This window comes from Tachypleus tridentatus, chromosome 13 (genome assembly GCF_004210375.1).
Source record: "Tachypleus tridentatus isolate NWPU-2018 chromosome 13, ASM421037v1, whole genome shotgun sequence".
NCBI lineage: Eukaryota > Metazoa > Arthropoda > Merostomata > Xiphosura > Limulidae > Tachypleus > Tachypleus tridentatus.
This window is the reverse complement of record NC_134837.1, coordinates 131,900,438-131,922,040: the sequence shown is the minus strand read 5'-3', so window position 1 is coordinate 131,922,040 and position 21,603 is coordinate 131,900,438. Positions and strand designations below refer to the sequence as shown.

Genomic DNA, 21,603 nt, shown 5'->3' with positions numbered 1-21,603 from the left:
GAGAAAATTTGGACTTTTATATGCTTCTAAAGGGACTCCATCAAAAAAAAGAAAAGATTTCACAAGACTGAATACAAGGCAGTAATATGTTTGTTGATATGAACATTCTGTCAGAAGTAATGAATGAATTTTGAACAACTGTTCATGTAGAGAAAAAACTGAGCTTAGTAACTGTCAACTAAAGTGGACTTGCTTTTACTCTAAAATTTGTTGGAAAGGAATGAACTGTTATAATAAGAAAGTTTGGCATACAAGTAAAAAAATGAGAAAGAACTCATTTGATACTAATAAGTAATTTGTGTATGCTATGTCATTTGAAAGTTAGGACTGCTGGATAACTTTTTTTGTCATGAAGATGAATCCACCAAGTACACAAAAGTCTTGGGATTAGCATTTCACATCTGTTTTGAATACCACTGAAACAATTGCCAGCAATAGCATGGAAAAAATTACTGAAATGGGACAAAATAATGGCAATATTACTGAACCCTCTGTTACGTGTAATGGTATTTGGCAGAAATAGGGATTCTCTTTGTTATATGGCATTTTCACTCTTCTTTCAAGTGAGTCTGGGAAAGTCTTAGACTATGAACTACTGAGTACATACTATCATTTCTGCTATTCATCAAAATTATTATACTGCATCACTCAGAATGCTAACAAGTCCCTAAACCATGTAAGATGGAATTGTTGCCCCAAGGACATTTTTGTTGGTGCAAAATGTAGAAGTTGACCTGCTGCTGTTGATGTTGGTACTTTCAACAATGGTCCCCTGTCGGTACATTAATAAGTCTACAGACTTACAATGCTAAAATCAAGTTCAATTCCTCTCAGTGGACTCAGCAGACAGCCTGATGTGGGTTTGCTATAAGAAAACACATACATACTTTCGACATTAAAATGCAGCCAGGGAAGAAAGTACAGGAGTTGCTTAACATTACTGACAGAAGTTTACCAACAAATCTTTTGATAATGTGGATGATAAGATGTTATATGAAGCACAAAACAAAGTTTCAGTGAAAGGAGTAAAACAGTAACAGATAATAAGAAAGACCAAAGATGGATTTGAGGAGTCCAAGAAAGACAAGGAAGATGAAACCTATTCTTCAGGAGCTTACTGAGACCCAGAAAAATACTGAGGTTGTAAGTTTCACAATTTAAAGGATGTGATACTCTTTTAACTGGACAAAGATCCTTAAGGATCTTTAAAGTGACAGTTTTCCATAAAACTTTCAAACAAGTTTTAGCAAAATCTGATATAGACATTCTCACAGTGGTTTTTAACTCATAACTTCAGCTCTTTTGATGCTATATACTTCATAATTACCATACATATGCATTATTAGCATATCTACAGTATGTACTATGGAAAATTTGATAAGAGGTTTGATTTTTATTAAATGACCACTAAGGAGTCAATGTTGCATGTGTCTTACTTAGGGCACACTTGTTAGTACTGTAGTTTGACCTTAAATTAATTTTCAGAGTTTTCCTTAGCTCAGGCTAATGTTTCACGCTCCATGAAAGTCTGGGCCCATTTCAAGAGCATTCAATCATGTTTGTAGAATTTATCAGGAAACTGAAACATTTCTTTATTTTTATAATATGCAAATTAGCCACAGTGGTAATGTTATGCAACATGTGCCAAAATACCTCTTTGCACCTACTTCAATATGTTTTCATATAAAAAACATAGCATGAAGATGTTCTTCCTGATGAAAAGGCCAAAACATACATAATATTATGTAAAAGGTATATGCTACCTTAAGTTTCTTCAGGATCAATTTGGTACTTATCAATCTGCATACTTATGACTCCTATATTCATTGTTTTTTAATGTTAATTAATATATTCTGACCAGCTTGATTTTGCTGATTAAATTACAATCACAGAACTTCAAAATCTACAAAACAAAACTAAATTTAAAATACCTCCTTAAAAATAGAAAAGTTAAAAATTGTCAAGTAAATGTTTTTCGTGTAGCTGACAATATGCAATACACTTTCTTCAAGCTGTAGTTAAATCTTTAAGGAAAAACATTATTTGACTTCAAACAATGTAACAATGTGTTACTAGTGTGAAATAATTTTATTTTCTTGCATGGCCATAAGATGCCATTATTATCATGTGGTACCAAAACAAAACAAAACAAAAACAATGTTAACATTCAGGTTTCAATACCTGCAGTGAGCAGTGCACATATAATCCATCACATACCTCAAAATAAATTAATATAATGACACTTATTTTAATTAATAGCAACCTGAGATAATCATAAACACTAATTTCAATTAGACGGTTATCTTTTATGACGTTAGTTGACTTCATCATAATTTTGAATACTGAGTAGTTGGAATGATATAAAACATTAATAAAATGAAATTCTAATTTTGAATAATTATTTTAGATGACATTAAATGACATAATCCATGCTCATAGGTGATCATGTCATATTAATCTGAAAATTATGTATCCCTTTTTATAGATATCTTTCTAAACTATTTATGCATCAAATTGTTAGTGGATCCATGCCTTCTTTTTTTCTAGAACCCAATAGTAATAGACAAATCAAACAAATATATTATCAAAACTGCAATTAACCCACAAATTACCGTTAGATTTCCCTAAGTATGTTACACAGAAAAGTAATAACTTCATATACTTTTTTCAGTCAATTCTCTGAACATGAAAAATATAAAATTACTCAATATGATGCAGTATATTGGTCTCACAAGAAATAAGGAACATAAAAATAAGTTAGTAATTCCAAGGGTAATCCTAAGAACATACTACACGTATACCTACAACATGTCCTAGTTTTTGTTAAAATACAAGTCCCTAGGTCAGAAACTTTCACACAGTATTAGAAGTTGTGGTAACATACTCTAGCATATCTGATTTATTTCTTTAGCAGGTGGTGTTTTTAGGTTATATTAAAACTATGGTATAAACCAATACATTATTTCACAAATAACAAACACAGTTAAAGGCTGCTACCTGGAGGTTCAAAAAGTATTACATCACACAGTATAGGGTCTAGGTCTCTCTTTGAACTCTAAGACAATACAGAGGATATATAATACAGCAATCTCTTTGTTCATAAAAACAATTAAAAACAAAATGTTGACTGTGAGATTAATTATTAAGAGATTCATGGAAAACCTTCAAAGCCATAAAAAGAAAGATTTTATGTTCCAATCTCTGAATGCATCACTTTTGGCAATACACATTTTTAAACAAATCAATGATTACTGCAATGTATGATTAGGACATTTCATGATTGACTTTTGCCTACTTCAGTGTTTTGCACACACACTCCTTCAGTGGGTGTAATCTATCTGCATCAGTAGTTTGAATATGTGATGATGGGTGTGTGGCAAGATGAAACCTAGGAATATATATCCAAAAATTTGTGCACTCTTGTTGTTTGAACTTTTACTGTTTTCATCCAATGCTCAAAGGACGTCTCCAAGAACCTGGACAAACATTTCATCTAAAGGCTTTCTGTCTAATGTCCAGCCCAGTTACCTATCATGCAATCAACATATGATTGCATTTCCATTGTTCATTTCCATGTCAACTGTTAGCTAAAACAGTGACAATGAACAGGGCAACATATGCAATACAGCTATCATTCCAGGATTAATCTCGGCTGAATATATGGCAATTTCATCATATGTTGATTGCATGATAGGTAACTGGGCTGGACATTAGACACAAAGCCTTTAGATGAAATGTTTGTCCAGGTTCTTGGAGACGTCCTTTGAGCATTGGATGAAAACAGTAAAAGTTCAAACAACAAGAGTGCACAAATTTTTGGATATATATTCCTAGGTTTCATCTTGCCACACACCCATCATCACATATTCAAACTACTGATGCAGATAGATTACACCCACTGAAGGAGTGTGTGTGCAAAATACACTGAAGTAGGCAAGTTAATATATAAAGGTCATAAAACCTTTATTCATCATGATTTAAAGAACACAGAATAAAATAACACTATTATTCATTATCTGAACAATCTGATCTGTTGTATTTAAATGAATTTGACAATGATGTAAAAGTTAAAAAATATGGTCTCAACAAGTGAAAATAAGATGTAATTTAAAAGAACATGAGTAAAATTTTAATTCAACTCTGAAATTCTAAATATAAATTGCTCACTGAAAATGTTGCATTTTTTTATTTTTAAGAGTTGTTTTCCAAAAAGTGACTGGAGTGAGATATATGAAGGATCCAAGCAGTTAACTGATTTAGTGACAAAATATAAAATGCATCTGAGAAGGAAGGATGACATTGTTGCAAAGAATAAAAGTATGAAAAATCCAAAATGTTTTGATTTTGTCATTTTTTTTGTTGATAATTTTCCTTTAATTTCTCTGTCTTTTACCTATGAACGTTTTATCAATTATTGACTCATCACCCCTCTTCAGTAGCTACAAAAGTATATGTTGATGATAGGTGTTAAACAAACAAATGACAATCTTAGCTACCAACTTGTATTCAACCTGGTGCGTGTTGCTTGCTATTCAGTACATCAATAATATCTGCAGTTGAAAATTATTTTTTATGAGAAAATGGACCCAAAATGGTATCATATTGTTCAATATTTTCACACTTGAAGGGATAACTGAATTTGTGGAAGCTGATAATTCTGAATCTGAATTATTTGACACTAGTTTTGAATGTGATATAACTGAAAGAAAAAAGTACATGCCTTAAGGATTGATTTAATTGTTAAGTTATTTTATTATACTAAACAATCTTCAAGAATGTTATTGCACTATAATGTGGTTCTGATTTGTTTGCTTTTATCCAACAATACATATATTACATTACAATTCCACTGCTTTTAGTAATACAATAAAATTTCAAATTTTAAGGTCAAATATGAAGAGTATGGAGTTAGTTTTATGGAACTTCCTACCAATCACTTATAGATCCTGAATTTTTTGACCAAACTTTCAGCACTAAAGTAGTGCTTACATCACAGAAGCATGTCACAAAATGTGTTACTGACAAGCAGAATAAATTAGTACTGCTTCAACTATTGCTCAAAACAATGTATTATACATTTGCTAGCATAGAAGGCAAGCATGACCTCTATTTTAAATGGAAAATGCCATATAGCATGAATGATGAAGAAAAAACAGCCTAAACTGGCTGGGATTACTTCTGAGATTGCTGATTTTTTTCCTCATTATCACACTGAGCAAATACAAGTTCAAGTACACCACCAACATTACACTTGTCTTGCTGTGGAAGGGTTATAAAGAACTTACATGAGGCAGCACAATACCTGAAAATCAAGCAATGGAAGATGTTGACATTAAAGTCCAACAACCCTTTATTCTCCAAGAACCTTATGTTATTCATATGGTGACCAGATTTTCAAATGAAAAACCTAGGACAACTCAGCCCTTAATTTTAAAATGATTACAATTTTGAAATAACTCATCTTTTATTTAATTTACTTTAAGCTTATTGAAATTTTCCACTATATTTTCAAATATATTAACATTGGCATCTTTTAAGAATAATTTCAACTACATTTTTTGGTTATTACAAAACAAATGAGTGGAAATAGCTAAAGTATACCTTCAAGAAAACTTTAGTTGTTCACTTTATCCAATTCATCTTAAAATAGACTACTTCATACCTGGATTCATTTGAAGATCCATAACAGTTTCTAACACACTATTTTTAGGTTTCAGTATGACTTTGAAACATTGTTTTGAAGAATTAATGGAATGCAGAAGTTCTGTTTTTTCATTAAATAGTCATAAAATTTACTCCATGACTGTATAAAGCATGTTTGACCACAGGCACTTAACTGTCTGCACATTCAGACCTGCAAAGACCAAAGTATCTCACCAATCACAGATGGAACTTTTGAGAGTTTAGCTGCAGGAAAGTATGTGTTGCAACAATAAGCAAGTCATCTTTTATGATTTGATGTGACTGACAGTTTGATGTATTTACCATAAAACTGAGATGTTTTGTTTCTGAGAATGTTTCTTGGAATACTGGTACAAAACTACCAAAAAATTGGGACCATCCCAGATAAACCAGAATGTTTGGTCCCTCTAGTTATTCATGATCTGAGAGACCATCAGTCTTTGAAGAGGCCTGGGAAGATCTGAAGATGACCTAGGAAGGTTGAAATGTTGTTGTCTGCTTATTAATAACAGGGTTAATACCAATACCAGCTGTTCGGATATACATTTTTGCAAATCAACAGTACTGAAAATCAAATGTCCAAATAACAATGTTGACAAAAGGAAAATTTCAGTGTCAGATCCAGGAGTTGGGGAAACTTATAATCTTCCTATATTGAAGATGCAAGAGTCCTTTGGATCTTTAAAATCTGAAGCCTAGGAGAAGCTAGAAGAGTTACACTTACTAGAACAAATAACACTCTTCAAAATATAAAAATATGTCTTATTAATATGCTTTGCTTGAAATGTCTTTAAGTTAAAAAATATAATGTTTTACTACACTTACAAAATACATAGAAAACAAGTACTTACAAAATTTTCCATTTCCAATTTTGGGTTTCTAGGATTAACTACTTGGTTATGTTGAGAAAGTGTCACTTCTGGCTGAAGTAGATTTAGATTAATAATATCTTTCTTCAGTCCAGAAACTGATTCTGAAGGGTTTGAAACTGTATGCATAGACTCAATAAGATTTTCAGAAGCTCCTGATGTAGGATACATTTTTTCTTTCTTCCACTGGTTATTTGTTGGTTTAAGATTTAAAGTAAATACACAATTACTTTCTTTGAATACTTTATCATTAGGTACCAAGTTTGAAATACTTCTTATTGAATGATCACTGTTTCTTCTTGAGAAAGCAGGCTTAACTTTTTCCTTCTCAAGAGATATTAATGACTGAACCCCTGCTAGCTCTGTTTCTGTAGTTAGTGACTGAGTTTCTGCTACTTCCATTTGTGTATCACTTAAAGAAATATCTTCCAACTGAGGGTCTGTTGTTGAAGGGTTTTTAGAGACTGAATCTGTACAGTCTTCTAAATCAGAATGAGATGACAGTTCTGACCCTGAAATAAAAACTTCTTGTTCAGTTTCAGAATTTGAAACTTCTTTAGAGAAATGTTTGATAAGTACATAAGTTGCTTGCCACTTAACTGAAGAATCTTTTTGGCAAGAATGTGTAGCACCAAAGAGAACTTCCTCTCCAATTTCTAGAACTTCTTCCAATTTTTCAATCTGTAACCCAGCAGGTTTTTCAATATCAGATATGTGAAAAAATACATTATTTTGCTTGTTCTGATCATGCTGAATAAATCCGTAACGATCAAAGATATTTTGCACTTTTCCTCGACCAATTATATGGTCTTCAGTTCCCAAAGGGATATGTTCCATTTCATTCAAATTGTTCAGTTTGTCAAACATTTCTTTAGCCTTGTTTGTAGAACCTGGATAATAACTTGAGCGCCACACTTGAGATGCACGAAAGTGAGCCTCACAACCTTCAGGCCCTTTTCTAGCATTTAAATAAACACCTTCTCCTGGACTTAGATTATAACTTGGTAATGTTTTCTTTGAGCCATCTTCAAATGACATTAAATCAAAATAAACCAAAGCTTGAATAGGCTCCACAATACTAATGAAACCATAAACTGGAAATAATCTAATAATTTTGCCCTTTACTCCCCTAAGTTCAGTGATCTCATTTTTATCATCTGTTTTATTAGATGGTGACTTTGTTTCTGATGTACGAATTTTTGCCTGTTCAGTATGTTCTAATTTTACCTGGGCAACTGACCATACATTTTCTTTATTATCAATATAAAAATAATCAGGATTATCACACAAGAACTTCTTAAGAGCAGTTTTTGATGTCCCAAAGAAATTTCGTAATTCAGGAGAGAGCTGAGAAGCATGACCAGTTACATTTTGGAGAGAAATTGAGCCACATTTCCTAACTTTATCTATCCAGAATTCAAGAAACTCTTTACTCATTTGCTCAATTTTCTGGGCAGGATCTGTACTTACTGCTGAAGCCATTTTCTTTTATTTATCCAACTGTTACTTATGTACTTCTAAGGAAAATCATATATCTGTTGAGTACTCTGAAAAATAATTTGAAAAAAAATAAATAAAGTAACACCATACAAGCAATAAAAACATGTACTCATCTGTTTGATATTTTGATTTGGTACAATAAGCTACATCTGATAATTTATCATTTGTTTGTTGGACTTTGGATAAAGAAACACAGGACACAAACAACAGAGCATTACATCCACAGCCCAGCATACTAATTACTCAGCCACATGCCATTATATTCGGTTGAGAAATAATTCGTGAGCGTTTTTTAAGTTAAAAAAATATATTCATAAATGAACCGCTTTCACAAAATATTTCATGTCATTTGGTAGATAATTTTTTACTCTAATAGATGGTGTGTTTGATTTTCATATGTCTTTAATTTTTGCTTTCATTTTCAGCTCATTAAATGGAATGTCAAGTGGACAAAATCGAGCATTTTCGACACCATCTGCTTTTCGCATTTAATTTCTTGCAGTTTCGTTTAAAACAATGCATACTATATACCTAGGTATTACATGAAATAAAGTATCATAATAAATGTTTTGGGTGTAATGTGTTCATGCATTGAAGTATTGTATAGTCTTGCATGTAATGCTTGAATGAAATTATTTAAAAATGCTAAATTCCTCAACCTAATATAATACAGATTTGTTTTAAAATATCATTTAGATTGTGAGTATCAATGAGATATAACCAATGATTTGAAGCACAGTATCACTATGAACTCATTCAACCTAGTGTTAATGATAGAAAATTTAACGTTGACATTCTAGGGTTAAATAAAATGCTACAGAAAATAATGCAAGAATAAAGGAAGTGCCAAAGAAAACATTTTTGGATTCTACTTGTCAATAATGAGGTAAACTAAAACAGAAACTACATAAAAAATTAGATGAAGTACCAAGAGAAAGTTTAGCTCCAAATAATTATTTTTAAAGATACTTAAACAATAATTTCAAATGTTTCTGAACTGTTATGCTTACACCATTTCTTAAATTAACACAAATTATATCAGATGACCTTATAGTTAAAAATGGATCATTCAAATGTTCATACTTTAGACTCGATTCAAAGATCCTCAGCTGTTTACACAACCTACTGATGGGTAGTTAGTTTGAATCATGAAACAATACAGCTAGAAATACAAACTCATATAGTACAAATGACTGAAGTTTCAAGAGCACAGCTTGATGTTCGAAATATGGGAATAGTGTGCCTGATAATTTGTGTATAAACTTGTGACATAATGTGCCTCATAATTTAGTGCATATAAACTTGTGATACAATGTGCCTAACAATCTGGTGCATATAAACTTTTACTATAATCAGTGCTCAAAGTGTGAATATGCTCGTGCATAAAATGGTGAGACCATTTTTCATTCTGTAACCACTCACTGCATTGAGAAAGTCATGCACAAAAAGTGTAGGTAAGCAAAATTCTAAATTAGAGATGTAAGGGTACATGCTTACCCCTCACTGCTCTCCACTTCAAGCACCAGTTATAATAAGCATGATGATCAGGTGTATAAGCTTGCAGCATAATACATCTTATAATCTAGTGTGTATAAATTTCTGAAATTGTGTACTCGATAATCTGTTGTATAGAATTACTTTGAATTTATTATTATATCAGCATATATTTAAAAAAAGGCTATATTTCATCTGGTTTTTATGTTTTACTTGGTTATTTGCAGGTAGAGAGGCAACTCTGAAGAGGTGACAAACTTTGGTGCCTTGAATTTTATATTGTTTCAGTTGTTCTTTCTACATACCTGAATATTACTTTAAATGAAGTAGACTTGTTCTGAAATATTGAAAGTCATTGTTCATTAAGTTGCTCTTACCTTGTCAACAAACATGCAACACAACATTCTTAATGTCATTGATAAAGTGCAGATCATGTGCCATCTTACTCATAATTATGCACATGGACCAAATGTTACATAACTCTGCTTTACCATTATACTTCAACTTTCAGTAACTAGTTCCTGTGATTTTGTATATATGTTTTTAAAACTTGAACTAATATTTCATAGGCCTGATGGTTCTAACTCAGAATGAATAATTCAATTTTTGTATGTTCTACCTTCTCCTGATGTTTGATTCACTACTGAAGTTTTAAGAATTCAGCTAAATATAAATTAGAACTCTTGATACAGGACTGCCTTAGGTCATAATGATAGAAGGTTTTTGGCACTGGTATAATCATCTTTAGTAAAATTACTAGCCAACATTTACCACCTTTTGATATATTTGGTTAACAAGAATGAAAATACCAGATTAATGATACATTTTAAACTAATTATGGAGGAAGGTTTTTTAATAGTGTCACTTTCCTTACTCTCAATTTAATGACCTTCAGTTGTCTTTTATTTGAAGGAGGGGTTATGGTCTTTTTCTTTGCCATAATGTTAGTTTTCTTCCCTGTAGGTTATAATTTGTCTCATCCTAAGACTTCTTTACAATAATTATTATATGTCCTCTACTCTCATTCTCCTGATTCCTTTCATAAGAATAACATATTTACCTTGTAACCATCCTTAGTTATCATTGTCATTAACATTACTTCTGTTTCCACTTACCTCTTATTTTCCTTTGACATCTTAACCCATGGCACTGTTGCAAGATGCTCTCTCCTTCAATGTTTTCAGCTCACCTTGGATGAGCTTTTTCTCTGCGTAATTTGTCTGTGTAAGAATTTTCACACACACACACTTATCTCTCACTGAAGAACAGAAAACTATTTCTGGCAGTCATTCCTTTTAAAAGAACCAGAATGTAATGATCATATATAGGCCTGATGGTTCTAACTCAGAATGAATAATTCAATTTTTGTATGTTCTACCTTCTCCTGATGTTTGATTCACTACTGAAGTTTTAAGAATTCAGCTAAATATAATTAGAACTCTTGATACAGGGTCACTGAATATTACTCTGACTTTTGCTGCCAAAGTCATGTTCATTCTTCTTCCTTGTTCCTATGGTCAACATTAACAATTTATTCTTTTCTACTTTACTGAACAGTCAAATGTAGATGCATGCAAAGTGAGTTTTATAATCTCACTTAATGACTATTCTCTTCTGGACAATTCTCTCATCTTCTCTGTTTGGGGTAAGTGGGTCATCACAGATCAGTAGTTCATGCATGAGACACTTGGCTTTCAGATCAGAGTCTGACAGATACCTCAATCTGGACTTGTCTTATCCTCTTCCTTCTAATCCAGTAACTCATAAATTCTGAATCAGAAATTCTCAAATCTCTTTCAGAAAGCAATAGTCACTTATCTTAATTCCCCAAATTTTTCACTCCCATCTCTGAGGCTCCAAGGACATCTAGATTTTGGAGTACTATCCTCGATCAGTCTCAATTAATCATTTTGTAAAAACACCTAATTTTTTAGTTGGAATACAAGAAATAGTTATGAAATTTCCTTAGCCATGGCTATTGAATAAAGTTAGTAGATATGCAGGATACTTAATTTTATATCCCTAGTCACACATCATCCTGTCATTTCCTTCTTCCATCAGAAGGCAGTTTACAAATCCGTTGCCCCTTTTATTTGGATTGGCTCCAGCTCCACACATTTTCTACTGATTAATCTAATTTTGCTAATTTATTTTCTCCACTCAGTTAACTACCCATTAGCTATATCTCTTGGGTTACTCATCCACAACTTTTTCTCATCTAGTACAAACACACCATCTGGTACATTTAGTATTTTAAATCAACACAGTTTAAGGAACATTTCAGTATGCTTTTATATTATTACAACTCTTAGAGTCTCATCTTCTGTCTTCCACACTTATCACCAGAGATGATACCTATCTCCAACCTGTTATATGCTGGGTACTTTACATATTCTTAAGAATTTGTTTTTCAGAGATGATCAGCTTCTCTGTACAGAACACTTTAACTTTTTAGTGGTTGTGTAAATGGCTTTGTCATATTCTGATCAATAGAAGACTACTATCTTCTCCCACTTCATTGGTTTCCAGTAGTAGATCCTGTTGTCCTAGTAACAGATACTTTGACATAATCATAGAAGATCTCTATACCTACCCTCCTCTTCATTGTCTCCCTCATATAATAGCCACAATTAATTCATCAAAATGCTAAGTTCTAAATATTGCTCCACACTGGCCAGTGCAACCATGGTTTCCCCTGCTGTGTCACGTATCTCAAGAAATTCCCATTCTTACTTCTTTGAAGACATCTTCTACATCATCATTTACAGATCAACAGCTGTTTGTGATTTTTTATTAGAGAAGTTGAATTCTCTTTTGAATAGTTTTAATTTTATCACATTATTGTCAGTGTCCATCCCTGGTTGTCTACCAACCTTGATGGGCATATTCAAGAGTTGGTGCATTGGAAATTGGTTCTTGTCTCTTTATCCAACTTCCAAACAAAGTGCTTCATTCCTCTCGTGGTTATTTCAAGATTTTTACTAATTTGGTTCTTCTATTGCAAGTTACAAGGCTGCTCTCTCTGACACCTATAGATGCCACACAAGATATCTCTCTCTTTTTCTTCATCACTTTTTTAACACTAAAGCTTGTAGATGCTGTCCTCAATGGGACTTAAATCTTCTTTTACTGAGTCTTGTTTCTCTTCCTTTTGAATCTTTAGCAATTTGCCTGTTTTATCATCTTTCAGTTAAAATGCATTTTCTTCTATATCTTCCCTCTGATAGGTCTGACATCTCTGCCTTCAACGCTTCATGTAATCTTGGAAGACTCAATGCTTACATCCTGAAAGAACCTTCCTACCAAAGATTTGAATTGCAAGTAGAGGTAACCACTCTTTTTCACCAAATGTGTTACTTGCACAATGCTTTTTTACATTTGTACAATGCTGTTCACTACTATATCCATGAATAGAACCTTTCAGAAGGGTTTGAAATAGGATGTTTATACTTTATAATAAATATCATATTAAGTTATGCAGCTACTTCACACACATACAAAGTGAATTTCAGATTGTATCTCATAAAATGTAACACTGACAATGTCTTTGGTTTCCTAGTCTCAGCAACTATTAGATAAGATTCTACAAACCAGCATGTGGACATCTAGTGTCTGCTGATAATTTGGCAGGTACCTTTCCCACACCTGCAAGCATATCCATGTGAGGAAGTAAGATGTCTGATATATGACTCCATTTCTCAATACATATCTCATAGTTACAACCAGGATGAAGAAAAGTTGTTATTTTTCCATTTGATTCTGATGCTCCTGTTGCACTGTTCTCAAGTTGTGATGCCTAATCCTTGCAAAAGTTTGAGTGTTTCTTCAGTTCTTTCTAAGATCCCACTGATTTGACTGGTTTCATAACTTACTGGCCTTTTCAGATACGGATTAGAAGGTGCAAAAACTCCAAGAGTGCAATCACATGTAATATTGTTAGAGCTGCTCTCTTTTCATTACAGGAGCAGAAAATGGTATTTCTCTTATTTGTTTATTCCACCATTTGGACTTCCAATGTTGGTTCCACAGGTAAAACCATTACTGCTATAACCAAACCATTTTCTATATGATTAAAGGGTATCCAGAGTAGAAATACCTCACAGAGAAGTTGTTGTCTTCCTTAACCTTGTCCTTTGGTCCAACCTTCATATAATGCTGACCTGCTCCATTTATTCGTCCTTGAATACTTCTGGTTCTGGATTCTATTTGACTCTACATTGGTACATATTTGATGTGGTCTAGGTTATTACCTTCCTGCCTTGTAACCTATGTATTTGTCTGATTTTAACTTTCTTTGGTTCCCATCTCATTTTGAAAGTGGGTATTTGGACTTTCATTATTTCAGAGACAAATCAACCTAATCTGAATTTTACATTTTAAGCATCAGTATGAATTTCAAACAAGTGTTTACCTCTAAATAAAAGACAGTGCCTTCCACTTTCCCTTTATTTGATAGATATGTGATTTTCCATCACAATCCCAGCTAAGAACTCTGAATTATAGGCAGAAAGTTTATGTAAGCTCTCCTGCCACATGCACACTAACTTACTTGGAAGCTTGGAGAGTGTAGTGTTATGGGTAAACTGCAACATGCTATGCACTGCATCAAGACATGCAGAATTTGAGTTATAAAGTTGTTGGCAATATGATGGCAACTACACATGAAAAGGCTCTGAGTATTGTAAATATACCTCTCTGAAATTCATTTTAATCCTAAAACTGTCAAAATGTATATGTGACTATTTACATGTTAAAAAAAATGAAGACACTTTTTTCTACAATTGTAATTGTACCATGAGTTTTAAGTCACAAGTTCAAAGTGTATTCATAACTTAAAAGTCTAATTATATTTGAAAACAATAACACTAATAAATATCACAAATATGGTGAACCCAAAAAACATATTTAATTATGCACACTACTAAACTTTTTCAGATTCCATCATCAGTATTAAAGCCTTAAAAAGTTAGTTCACAATATACTAACTACAAAAAAAAAAGAAACAACAAAACATTAGCTATTTAAAGTTTTTGGTACAACCAAAAGTTTAGACTAAAGACTTTCAACAACAACAAGCTAATGGAATATATGATGAAATATGTTTATTGATATTGCTAAGAGAAAAATTAAAAAGAAAAGCTTAAATACAAGTATAAACAAACACCTGCACCTTTTGAAAAATTTGTAGATTAATAATTATAAAACAAATAAAACACTGGGAATCTAGACATGACACAATAATGACAACAGGGACAAGTCAATGTTATTATTCAGTGTTGGGTGATCTGGAAAGGCTTTCTTTAATAGAGGTTTTAATTTCAAAGGTTTCAAGAAGTATCAAAACAAGAGATGTCAGAAGTGAAATTCTGTCCACACCCTCCAATACTGAGTACCAGAACTTATTTTATACAGTGGTACTGAGTACCAGAATTTATTTTATACAGTGGTACTGAGTACCAGAACTTATTTTATACAGTGGTACTAATTCCAGAACTTATTTTATACAGTGGTACTAATTCCAGAACTTATTTTATACAGTGGTACTAATTCCAGAACTTATTTTATACAGTGGTACTAATTCCAGAACTTATTTGAGCTACTATGTGATCTTTTTTTTACATTTACAATTTTTTCCCCCTTTTCCAAAAACAGATCCATTTTACCCAGATGAGTATCTCTACTTTTTTTTCTTCTATATAAGAATTTCACCCATGAGCATTGTTCTTATAATGCACGACTCACTTGTAGTAATTACTTTGTATCTACTTCTAGCTGAAACTTCCTTTGCTTGTATTTATTGGTGATGTAATAACTAATATAAGTAGCTTTACAGTTACAAAAATACATTTATAAATGAAAAAAACATATTGTTATTATTTAATTTCTGTTTTAAAATGCTTCTTCCTTAATGTTAATTTTTATAGTTAGAATATTATAAACTAACCTAAAGTTTTGATTTTGATAACAGAATTTGGAAAATTTCAAAAATATCCAGAATTAAATTTTTTTATTATCATGCTACTAATACATTATAAAATTTTATTTCTCACATTATGATGAATTAGAAAGGATAATAACGATATAGAAAAATCTGCCATTAAACCTTACCACCATTCACTTTGTCAGTTTATTTCATATTCTAGTTAGTACAGCCCTTGTTTTTTATTAATAACTGACAAATTCTCTTTTCATTCGTTTAGTTAAAATACAAAATTTTGGAATAAATGGATTTCCTTTTCACCTTGCTTGACCACATGGATTATAGTTGAATGATTACTGGAACCTGTATAATGATCAATCATCTGACTCATCTAACAAACTGATTTCAATTAATCAATTATTCTCATAGGAGGCTTAAATAGTTTTAAGAGCTAAAATTATAAATAATTAAATGCTTATTATGATTAGTTGATTATTTTTGTTAATCCTAACACCAACAGTAAGTAATCTAATGACAATATATAAATTACTTGAAAAGTTACATATCAAAGAGTAAAAATTGAAAAACAAAGTTTTGATTAGTTCAATATTTTTTATACATTAATCAGTATAATCATAATTTCAATTAACTGATTATCTTACATGACACAAATTACTGTACTCAATGTTTATAAGTAATTGTAACTGATTATATTATCTACTTTTAATATGTATAAGAAATACTTCAAGATTAAAGTGGCATTTTTGCCATACCATTTTAAATTTTTAATAACATAAAGAATCTTAATAAATATACAAGCCCACTCACAACCAGTGTCAGTACATGAGAAAGAAAATAAAATAAAACAAGTTAATTTGTAACCAATATGGCAACAGTGGGAAATTAGACAAATGTGGTAAGTTTTAACCACTATGAAAATGGTGAAAAATTAAGCAAATACAGAAAGTTACAACAAATTTGGAAAATGTGGGAAAGTAAGCAAATATGATAGTCAAAATCAATCTGAAACAAATGTAGGAAAATATGTAGGTTCAGCAACAGTCAATCCATTTTTACTTTAATTTTGGATTAGTTTGAATCTTGCACAAAGCTAATCCTGAGCTATCTGCAGTAACAATTCCTAACTTAGGACTGTCAGATTAGAAGAAAGACAACTAGTCAACACCACCCACCACCAACTCTTGAAGTACTCTTTTATTAATGAACAGTAGGATCAATTGTCACATTATACTGCCCCCATGACTAAAAGGGTGATTGAGATTTGAATCCAAAATCAGCAGATTAAAAGTCAAGTGTCCTAACCACCAAGCTCTGCCATGCCCAACCAAACTGAAAAAAACAACAACAAAATTAAGAAAAGTATGTACATTTGGCCACATTCAAACTGAAAACAGTGAAAAGTAAAAAAGTAAGTAGGCCCAGTCACAAATAAGTTGAAAACAGTAATAATTCCTATAACCAATGATTTCAATAATTCTCATTATATCCATCTTCCATTTCAATTTGAGCCCCGAGCTCATCAATTTTGTTTTATACTTGTAATGTCAGAATAATTTGTTTGTTTGTTTCTGAATTTTGCTCAAAGCTCCATGAGGGCTATCTGCACTAGTTATGCATAATTTAGCAGTGTAAGACTACAGGGAAAGCAGATAGTCATCACCACCCAACACAAATTCTTGAGCTACTTTTTTACCAAAGAATAGCAGGATTGACCATCACATTATAATACTTATATTATAATTATAATAAACTTATGTACCAAATCGACTTTTTTCTCTTTATTCATTTTATTTATAATACCAATTTTTATTCCCAATTTCTCAAGCCCACTCACCTTGCAAATTTAATTTATATTTAACAAATATCTTTAGAGTTTCCCCAAATATTCTAGTACCTAGCCTACTTAAGTGAAATCCACCTTTAGCATATCAACCCCCCTCCTTACACTGAAAAATATCCTACAGGCCCAAACAGCCCACCTATTGCTCTGTATATATCTTTGATAACCTTTCATTTAATCTTTGGTTCTTGCTAATGCTAAGCAATTATTTTCTTTATTTGGTCCAAGGGACCATTCCTGAAGATGCCATACTTCACCTCTGCCCCTAAACTTCTGCAGAATTTTCTCCTAATCTTCCAATTTACAACATCATTTATTTTACATATACTATAAAAAAAGATAATGCTATTTGTTAGCAGTAGCAAAACTTAACAAATTCTATAATGTCCTGTAATTTAGCATCTATCAGGTATCTTATTAGAATCTAATATTTTCCCATAACAAAAACAGAATTTTCCAAAAGTTACATCTAACTTATCATCAAGTATGCAGCCTCTGCAAGTCTAATATACTGGATATCTCTTAACCTTCAAAAGTTGGTTCTCAAACACGTTTACTTTACAGATGATTTAACTTACTCACTACTTCCTGCTACGAGATCCACATATTTTGTGAAGCAACGAGGATTAGCTAGTTTGATTATGTTTGACACTCCTCACAGTCGGTTTAGTATATTATTGTGTTTGACACTCCTGACAGTAGGTTTAGTGTATTATTGTGTTTGACACTCCTCACAGTCGGTTTAGTGCATTATTGTGTTTGACACTCCTCACAGTAGGTTTAGTGTATTATTGTGTTTGACACTCCTCACAGTCGGTTCAGTGTATTATTGTGTTTGACACTCCTCACAGTAGGTTTAGTGTATTATTGTGTTTGACACTCCTCACAGTAGGTTTAGTGTATTATTGTGTTTGACACTCCTCACGGTCGATTTAGTGTATTATTGTGTTTGACACTCCTCACAGTAGGTTTAGTGTATTATTGTGTTTGACACTCCTCATGGTAGGTTTAGTGTGTTATTGTGTTTGACACTCCTTACGGTCCGTTTAGTGTGTTATTGTGTTTGACACTCCTCACAGTGTGTTTAGTGTATTATTCTTAATTTAATTTGGTTATATTTTAATTATTATTAACATATATATTTATATATATATAAATTATTATTTCATGTCTCTATGAACCAATATAAATATTTTGCTATATTATCTGTATTGTCTTCTTATCAAACTCTACATCTGAACTGTAAGATGTGTTGATGTACTTTATCACAATGTCAAACAGACTGCACTGTCAGAGTTGTTTAATGAGCTTTCATTAGTAACAAAACAATTACATGATAACTGTGTAAAGTTCTGCACATACAAATGTCGAGTTTTTCAAGGAAGTTTAAATATGCATACAATCGTATGTGACAAACACTACTGGTGTTATGTGTCAAGTAAGCAGCTAATATACTATATTTTATGTTCCCATGTTTTTTCCTGAACAACATTGGTTAAGACAGTGATTTCCACACTTTATTCACTAACAATACCTTCACTTGTCTTGATTTCCATGAAACCCCTGTTGCCAAATTTTTTTGCAGAGAATTTTTTCTATGTTCTTTATTATTCCTATTTTGGTGAAACTCTCACATGTTCCTAAGCAACTTGTAATAACACAGTTTAGAAATAACTGCATTAGAATGATTAATATATCATTTTTATTAATTTTAATTTTTGCTAAATTCTAAAAACTTTTAAGTGACAGTAAATAGGAATGTACAACAACATATTATATCAGTCATATCTAGTGCTAATGAGACTAGTTTACAAAATAAATTAAATCAAATTATTGCCAACTGTCATTTGATAGTGTTATTAATCTCAAAGTTTTTCAACTTGGATTTTTTTTTTCTGGAACAGGACTTTCTTCACCTGGTTCTTCTTCCTGATTCTTTTATCTATTGGAACAGTTATTAACAATAATATTTATGTTGTACTGTTCATATTATTAGTATCAAGTCTTAGTCAGGCACAGGTTTATTAAGTTTTTAGTAAGTGATAATCTATATTCCAACAGTTCTGGGGTTGAAAAAGTTTAATAAATTTTTGTATATATTTAACCCTAGTTTTAATGTGTTTGTTTTAGTCTGTTAAAACTGTTCTTTAAACTTTAACCAAAGTAATCATCCAGCAACTTTATTATAAATTATGCGATTTCACAGTTTAAAGATTAAATAAAATTAATACAAAAAGTTTCTGTTCACTAATAACAGCAACCAAAAATATTACGTATCCCAGTCTTTAGTGGCATATAACCGATTGCTAATTTAAATAATTTACGTATCAACTAGTAAAAAATCAAATTATAACAATGGTTTTGCCCTGTCTTTTTATTGCCGTATTTTTTTTTAATTTATTTTTTTGTGAGCCACATGTAATTGTCCACACAACTCCACTAGGGCGAACATTGTGGGTAACTCACTGTGTTAGTGAAAATTTAATCACATACTAATTTTCTAACCATAACTGCTGCACAGCACTGGTAAATTTTCTTGTAACGAAAACGAACAAGTTGCATCGTTAGTACCATTAATACTACTTATAATAACTCAAAATTTGTATATCACGTAAACGTAGTTAAATAGTATAAAGCTATTAAAAGCAACCTAACCTGAATTACAGAATTATGCCTGTAGTAGTCCTAAAAACATTGACTGCGGACTAGAACATTTTTCTGAACGATTCATTAACCTTAATCACATTTTATCATAATGATTGACAAAACCATGTATCAAATTTAAGTTTCAACTTAAATTATTAAAGCTTGAATTAAAATTGATATAACATTAACAACTTAAACATTCACACAACCAATATTTTATAGAAACTTTTAACTCTTATCAACAGATATACAGATATCGTATATTTTTCCACGTATGTTATTTCTATTAACTTATGTTTCAACGGATGATTATCAGTACTACTAAATTCGTTTTAACTTTAGGTCGTGCATATTTCCTGTACTTATATTAGGCTCAAAAATAACCCCAAACAAAAATTTATAGTTCTAAAAACAGTAAAACTAAAAAAATTTAGACAATTATCCAATATTAATGAAAAAATAAAATACATATTGTAAAAAAGCAGGCCTATGTAATAATGTCAATTTGCGGATGAATAGAAAAAATAGTAGTTACCACAAAGTTAGACAAACAATAGTATAAAATGTGGGACAAAATAATTTGTAAGTAAATATATATTAAGAAAAGACAATATTAACCGTTGGTGTGTGTCGACTTATTACTTCCCTTCTATACCATTATCCGATATCGCGACTTCTCATGTTATTAATTGTTTGTATTTTTCTCAGGGTAACGGAGCAAGGATACTTTAATTTTTACTTTAACAATTAGAATAAAATGTTCACAATGAGTAGAAATATATTGGTACACGCAACACTTTTAACTAACTTAATCTTTTATCATTTATCTACTACAAATATTTCTTGGGAGTATGTGTTGGATACTAAAGCCACACCAGACTCTCTGTTACGTCCAGTAAAAGGAATCGAAATCCTTATTCTAGCGTTGTAAATGTGTAAAATTACTGCTCTTGCCGGGAACATACTTCTGTGATATCACATTTATTCAAATATATTATTACAGTTATTCACTACAGCATACAGTAATGTTAAACGATTATACCTAAGCATGGAAGTAAATTGTAATTCCTGACGATTTTTCAGCTCTATCACTTTGAAAATAATATAGTTTATTTCATATTAAAATAGTTGGTTGAATCGGCAAAAAAGTCCAAAACGAGCAAGGTTTGCTACAGGGAAGTGGAGGAGAGAATGAAGTGTTTGCCATTCCATTACAGTAACTGTAAACACTTTTTAAGTTGTTAATTGTATATTTTATTCAATGGAAAAACGTATACATTTCGATAAACATTTCTTAGTAGGTAAGGGAAGATAATCATGTGTGCTTTCTTCTCTTACTTTTAGACTAGTAATCTAAATCATATATTTCTGAAATATTAATTGACTAGCTGGAGTACTTGTCCTCTGAACGGATTGTTTCTTTGTTTTGAATTTTACGCAAAGCTACACGAGAGCTATCTACGCTAGCCGTTCCTAATTTAGCAGTGTAAGACTAAAGGGAAGGCAACTAGTCATTACCACCCACCGCTAACTCTTGAGCTACTCTTTTACCAACGAATAATGGGATTGACCGTAACATTATAATTCCCTCACGGCTGAAACGGCGATCATGTTTGTTGTGACAGGGATTC

General features: G+C 31.7%; 1 protein-coding gene across 7 annotated transcripts in view; it reads right to left on the bottom strand.

The window, feature by feature from the left end:
• LOC143238254 (uncharacterized) overlaps positions 1 to 20,857 on the bottom strand; it is a 29,480-nt gene extending 8,623 nt beyond the window's left edge. The window contains exons 1-3 of one of the 7 annotated variants that reach the window (XM_076478330.1): positions 19,982 to 20,328; positions 15,654 to 15,828; positions 6,534 to 8,098 (exon numbers count right to left, since the gene is read on the bottom strand). In XM_076478330.1, the coding sequence (XP_076334445.1) occupies positions 6,534 to 8,033 (1,500 nt within the window). In that variant the 5' untranslated portion in view covers positions 8,034 to 8,098; positions 15,654 to 15,828; positions 19,982 to 20,328. Of the gene's footprint in view, positions 1 to 6,533; positions 8,099 to 15,653; positions 15,829 to 19,981; positions 20,355 to 20,507 lie in introns of those variants that run through there. The other 6 variants (XM_076478332.1, XM_076478333.1, XM_076478334.1 and 3 more) reach the window with 6 other exon arrangements.
• Between the last annotated feature and the right edge of the window lie 746 nt (positions 20,858 to 21,603).